The sequence below is a fragment of the Larus michahellis genome, chromosome 6 (genome assembly GCF_964199755.1).
Source record: "Larus michahellis chromosome 6, bLarMic1.1, whole genome shotgun sequence".
Classification (NCBI taxonomy): Eukaryota; Metazoa; Chordata; class Aves; order Charadriiformes; family Laridae; genus Larus; species Larus michahellis.
In genome coordinates, this window is record NC_133901.1 from 57,231,541 (window position 1) to 57,238,340 (window position 6,800).

At 38.4% G+C, this 6,800-nt stretch overlaps 1 protein-coding gene across 1 annotated transcript in view; it reads right to left on the reverse strand.

Annotated features, from left to right (window-relative positions):
• The window catches only part of LOC141745212 (gamma-aminobutyric acid receptor subunit pi-like), a 38,982-nt gene extending 33,563 nt beyond the window's left edge, over positions 1-5,419 (reverse strand). Inside the window, exons 1-3 of the mRNA XM_074592513.1 lie at positions 5,014-5,419; positions 4,732-4,820; positions 310-413 (exon numbers count right to left, since the gene is read on the reverse strand). Coding sequence (XP_074448614.1) covers positions 310-413; positions 4,732-4,820; positions 5,014-5,028 — 208 coding nt within the window. The 5' untranslated portion in view covers positions 5,029-5,419. The remainder of the gene's footprint in view (positions 1-309; positions 414-4,731; positions 4,821-5,013) is intronic.
• Between the last annotated feature and the right edge of the window lie 1,381 nt (positions 5,420-6,800).

A 6,800-nucleotide genomic window follows, 5' to 3' on the forward strand; every position in this document is an offset into this window, starting at 1 on the left:
ATGCTTTTAAATAGGTATGGTATTACAGCTTATTTCACTGAGGACACGTGAACATCGATAGCCAAGTTTCTAACAGAGTCTAGAAGTCTTGCTTGTGAATGCCTGGAATACATAAGTTTCACCTTGGGCCACAAAAGCTATGATGCTGTAACTTATTATATCAGAGCACACCATGTATAATCAGATCAGTCACTGTCAAACATCAGAGGAAAGAAAGGACAGCAAAAAAAAAAAAGTTTGCTCATTGCTGAGTTTCAGACACTGCATTGTGTTATGGCTCAATCTTATTAAAACAGCTTTTCTACTTACTATCAAAAAATGGACGTAGATACTTGTTGTATCCTTTTATTATTTTTTGTATAGTTGGAGGTAGAATTTCACCTTTTCCTTCAGCTTCAGGAATGTGCATTGACCTAAAAGGAATGAAAAAAGTGAGGATGTTTTAAAAAAAAAAAAAAAATCCACCATTTACAGCAGAGATGACATTCCATGAAAATGTTATATTAGTTTCAAGGTTACTGACAATTACTGCCCATCAGACAACATATCATGAAATGTTTGCATACTTGCATTTCACAGCACTATAGAAAAATACTTTTCTAAAAAATATCATGTTTTATAATCTCTGTTAAGTCTCTTCTTGGAAAAAATACCACTTTTCTAACTCAGAGTCTGTAATTTCTCTGAAGTCTATGACTTCTTAACACCTTGCCTGAGAAAATAGTTCAGTCTTCTTTAATACCTTCTCTGTAAGTAGGGCACTGTTGTTATAATCTAGGAATGTGGGAGGAGTGTTGATTGTTTATTTCAGCATTTAAAATTAAGCTTCTTTTTACATAATGAAATACATTCAATTTAACTCCTGGAGAGAGATGGAAACCACCCTCAGAGATTAGCGCATTAAAAAAAACACTTTTAAAATCCTGCTTTTACAAGACAGTTTTTAAACAGGTTACAAAAATAATCCTGTTGGGCAAAATCGGCGAAGCACGACGAGAATGCAAACCACTCCTTTGTGTTCAGAAACAGCTACAAACATGAGCCACCAAACTCAAATATGAATAATTACAAACCCCATATATATAATATTTTTTTTTTTTTTTTTTTTTTTTTTTTTTTTTTTTGCCAGGGGGAGCATACCTGAACTACAACTCCTTACTCAGGCCACATCAGGATTCCTATTTATATATTCGCCCCACCTCCACCTTTTATGGGTCTTGATGGTTGGCAGCTGTGGGGGGGACACCTGGGGCCGTTAAGGGCTGTTATACCGTAAATAGCAGCCCCAAAGCCAAAGATACCATAGTTTTACTCTTTGTTTCTGCCCAACCCCTAAGGTGAGCACCCCCAGAGGGCCAGCAGGGTGTGCTTCCCCCCTCACAGACTCTTCGTAAATTAAAACACAAGTGGTACCGACGGCTCGTTGCTGATTAGTGGAGAAAAGAGGGGATGAGACTTTATGAAGGTGTAATTATGAAGGCGGTCTTTGATTTTCATGTTTAAGTAAGAACTTGTTGGCGTGGGCGAGCTGTTGCAGGAATTGAGGCTGTGCATTAATGGGGCACTGTTCCTTGCATGGTGTTTTGTACAATCTTTGAGAACTCCTACCATAGCGAGCCAACGTAGCAGAGGAACCTGATGCCTCCTAAATGCGAGTGTGTGGTGTTACCGTCCTGGTAACTTTGGGGATACTCACAAGCAGACTGTCAGTGTTGAAAGGCAAAGAACTTACAGATGTTATGCGCCTTAAGTGGTTTTGCTTAGCTGCGTTTTAAGGGAGGATGCCCTGTTTCCTTTAAAGCCCTCTTCAATTCACGTGCCCTATTCGTCACTAAGCAAGAGTGAGCTCACAGCTGCACGCATTCCTGTATTCTGTCACATGCAGGAATCACAAAGGATAAAAATAAAAGCTCATTCCTCTTACGCATGTACATCTTCTCATGTATGCATCTAACCTTCTCTTTTACCCAGTATTCGTGTTGTTAAATTTAACTAACTGCATACGTTTTAGTTCCTCCAATTTTCTTAATGTATTCGAAATAGGCTGGCGTCCATCTAAGTATGGAATTGCCTTGAAACAGCTGTTCCGGCAACTGAGGAGAGAATAGGCTTTTATAGAAGAAAACTGAATATATATTTATTTGACAGCCTGGAATATCTTTCTGTTCTGGGCTGTCAATGCATAATACGTGTTTCAAACTCTTCAGGCTCAATGACCCATGCTTGCTTTTATAAAAGCTGAATTACAATTATTTAATTTCCTTAGTTATTCTTATGGCGCTCAACCTTAGCATTTTTACAGGCTTGAAAGGTACAAGAACTGCTTGTCATTTAAGATACTTTCAAGTTAGCGTCTTAACAGAATGTGGTAATTAGAGGGGGGAAGAGGGACCATCTGCCCTAAACAGTAGTATAGATCACTGCTTAAAACAAAAGTACAGTCTAGACGTATGTACAGGAATATTTTCCCTGGCTATTTTTTGTCAGAAGTCATGTATCACAGAAGAGGCAGAAACACCTTAGAACCGAGAGAAGGGAGAAACAAAATGCCAAACGCAGTCTGAGCAAGCTTTTGAAACACCCCCCTCAGGAAAAGCTAGGGAAAAAAAGCTTCTTTTCAGGCCATCCACTGACAGGCAAAGGATTCGCGGATGCAAACAGAGGTGTTACTTCTTGTTTCATAGCTGATGGGCTCAAGGATACAGGATTTTGCATGGTCTCTTTAGATAAACTGCAGCAGAATCACCTACATCACTCTGCTTCAAAGCAGCCCGTACTGTCACGGGGTTTTGATTAACTGGAGAGATTGAATCAGTAGCATCGTGTTGCCGCTTACCAGATACAGGAACAAATACTTAAATAATGTAAGTGCTCTTAAACTCAGCCAAAAAAATATAAACACCCCACAGAATTTTCTGCAACTGACCCTATAAACCCAGGCTAGTGTTCTGTAATTTGAAAACACCCTTCCTGAATGGAAGCCCTTCTTGGCATCAAATGGCATGTATTTACTTAAGCTGATTCCTGATATTGATTTGCAGTGTAAATTCTGTTGATTGCTCTGATAAATTTGCCTCAATGTTATCATTTCTCCTTCTTAATAAAAATATTTCTGGGAAAGCGACCGTCCAGGCAACCCCCTGGATATAGATTTTTTTCTGTATGTGTGTCTATGATGTGATTGTAATATAATTTAATGTCAAGTGCTGCAAGTGAAGTTAAGAAATGTCATTCAAGAAGGCAGAACTAGAACCTGTCCTCTGTATATGACAGGGAAGATAAGGCTCTGGCTGTCTCTAAACTTAAAACAAACAAACAAACAAAAAAACCACAACAAACCAAAACCGAGAAACCTCACCGTTATTAATTATAAAGTACTCAGTAGAGAAAATTCTCTTCACATATTAGCCAAGCTAAACGGATTCTGTTGCGTACACATAACTCCCATGGATACTGTACAGGAATTAACTGTCTGTGCTGCTGGTTACTCTCAGCCACGTGAAGCTGTACGAGAGGATTCACAAAGTCTCCCTGATCATGGTGAAGGCAATTATATACTGCAGGCTGAACATCTCAGGGAATTTTGCCTTCTTGTTTTTTAGATGCTTCTGAAATATTGTTGGTCTCTTAGCAGTGTTTTATTACCGCAAAGCCGTGAATCATCCAGTGATTATAGAGTGTGGCAAGTCACAGCTGACGAGGAAGGAAGGTGGAATTAGAGCAAGTGTGTGTTTTGGACAAAGGTCGCTCTAAGAGAGAGAAGGTGGGGGAGACGGAGGTTTTAAACTCCCTTTCAGGGGACTGTTCCACCTGCCCTCCCAACCAAGTGGAGGCTTTATCTAAACCTGTGTTTGCACACCCGCTTGAACTAAAGCTCAGGCACAATCCTAGCTTGAGGCATTTACTGGGAGACCAAACAGGTTAGGCAATTCTACGCAGAGAACTGGCTAACAGACTTTAAATATTTCATTAAAGGTGGTAGTGACAACATTTAACCTGTCCACGCTCACATTTTCCTATTAGAATTACTTATAAAGAATAATTTTTTCCTGGTTTTTATAGAAGGAATACATTTTAAGTGCTCCATTTCTATCTGAAGTTTTTTGCCACGGCAACCGCACTGTTAGCAGGATTACTTGTACACAGAAGGGCTCAGTTTCACCTCCCAGCTTAATGCAACTCAGCTTTCCTAAAGACTTCACGGTTTCATCAGTAGAGACTAGAAAGACAATGGTTTTAACCAGGCAATTCTCTTTAAGACAGTCTCCTTTAGTAACGAATGCACAATGACGACTTTATTACCTCAAGCTTGGAGTGCACGTAGGTGGACTGTGTGCTTCTGTCCTTGGGCTCCAGGCAAGGACCATGTGCCCTTCTAAATTTGCTAAGTGTCTGATACGATATTCACACTCTCTACACAGTAATCCTTCATTTGAAGGATCATTTGCTTAAGTTAAATTCCTGTCTTTTTTTCCCCCATCAGTCTTCTCAGTGAAAAAAATCTTTCACTCAATCATGGCAGCTGAGGTGATTCGTGAAGGAGTTCAGTCCTGTATTTCTGTTACTGATATCCAGGTTGTTTAATCTTTATAAGAGGCAAGATTCAACTATCAAGTAGATTTGGCTTTATTACCCGGTCAGATATATTTCTAATTATAAGTAAATCCATTATAAACCAACTGATATTATTATACATTGAAGAAATAATATTTTTAAGCAAATATTTCTTACCTACACAGCATCAATAGAAAAAGGGCTCTGGGGCCGCAGCATTTAAGACCGCACATTGTCAGGTGTGGTTTCAAAGGTTCTTGTTGCTCCTGAAAAAAAGTGCAGAGAGAATGTTTTACAACATATTTGCACTTCGAATACACAGATTTCAAAAGGTTTTCAACACTAAAGATATTGTATCTGGAACAGCTACTGCTATAAATGTATTAGTAGATATCTACAACAATAAAAAAAAAATCAAAACTTCAAAAAAGACATGGTATCAGCAATAATTTAACTTACCGATAGAAGTTGCATTCCAGTATAACTACAGCTCTTTCCTTCTTGCGTCTGTCCTTTAAATATTAGGAAAAGTAATTGTTTTGAAAAATAATGCAATCACGTGCGGGAGAACCATGAACACTTTGAGTTCTGTGCCTGTAACTGAGGGCATCTCTGGCATATCAGCGCACTCCTCCGAGTGGAAAGGATGTAACCCCAGCTTAGAACACAGAGCTGTTTAAGAGCAACATCTCTGGTACGTGGGTAGTAACAATACCTATCATACGTATCTTTGGTAAGCTTTCTGTTAATGAGGAAAATTGAAATGATATGTTTCTACCTCTAGCTATGAAAAAAAAATAAAAGATCCTTTGACTGTATATAAATAGTCATATATAACCATCCAGGCTCATCAAAGTGAATGGCTGAGGCAAGATGTTTTCTTCTGAAGGGGATTTCTTTGCTTTTGTCAGTATGATTCACATCCATAATGGTTATTTTAAGTAATCTGTCAGCTCTGTAAACCATTTCTGGATGAAAAGAGTCTCAATCAATAGTTTAATGCAGTCATCCAACAGATCTGAAATTCACAGCCCGTGCAAACTTCTGCTGTATTTCATCAAAGCATTGAAACTTCATTTGTAAGACTTGCTTCAAAACTTTAAAAAAAAATCCTACACGACAGGAACATTACCTACCCGAAATCTGCGAAATAACTGTTAAATGTTAATAAATACAAATGAACTATCTGTTGTAGGTTTTAGAAGGGACAATCAAAAACTGCTGGTTTCAAGGTCCAGAATGAATTTTGCAGGAGTCTCTTGCGCTTGCATTTCACAATAAATTACTAACAGTAAAGAATCTGAAGCTTCACACCTTGAAGCTTTGTTTCACCATCCTTTAGTGACCACTGCAAAATGCTAGAAAACTTTTTTACCCCAAAGTAACTTTTCTTTCAGTCTACAGTTCAAGTAAGAGCAACACTAGTGGTATTTACTTAAATTAATGCAGCACGGCATCTGACTTGTATGTAACGGTGGAGAAGTGACAAAATAAGTTGTTAAAGTTTCCAAAGAAAAAGGAAAGCAATGGCTTTTTAAACAAGTAAAATTCTCAGCATTTTGGATACTTCGAGCGTACACCAGCCTGGTGTGTGTTAATCTCAAAATAAATCATACACTCCTACTGCCTCGCACAGAAAATCATGCCTGAGACATTAAGAGAGCCCGTAATAGGAAGACGCAGCACAAATGAGCAGATGGTGTTGTCAGAACATTGCTCTCACTGCTGATTCTGAAACGCTCCTGGTGCATATCGTGGGATCTCTTTTGCGTATCTCATTTTTGGGTTTGGATGGATACTTTCGACATTCACTATCTTTCTCTCATAGGAAAATATGCTAAAAATAAGTTTTATCTTCCTGGTTTCCCAGAAAAGCTCTTACTGACTTTATAAGTACTTCATAAAGCTTCTTTTATATTTAGCTTTTGAATTGCTACTATGAGCTGCTAATGTGTCTGAAGATCCTTTATAAACAGATTAAGGAAACCTATAGATATTTCCGTACTTGTTTCTTAGTTTTTACAGTACTGAAGATCAAAATGAATGAGTTGATTACTAAACTCTTTCTAAAGCAACTGGTTTACCTTCAGAGATAACCAACATCCAATTTAGCAATTTTATGGGGGGATGAGGTGGAGAATTTTAGTCTTTAACACATGAAAGGCCAAATACATTCTATGGCGCGTGGATTAATTTTGTATGCTCAGGAAGAGAGAGCAGGAAAATAACAGGAAAGAGAGGACCTC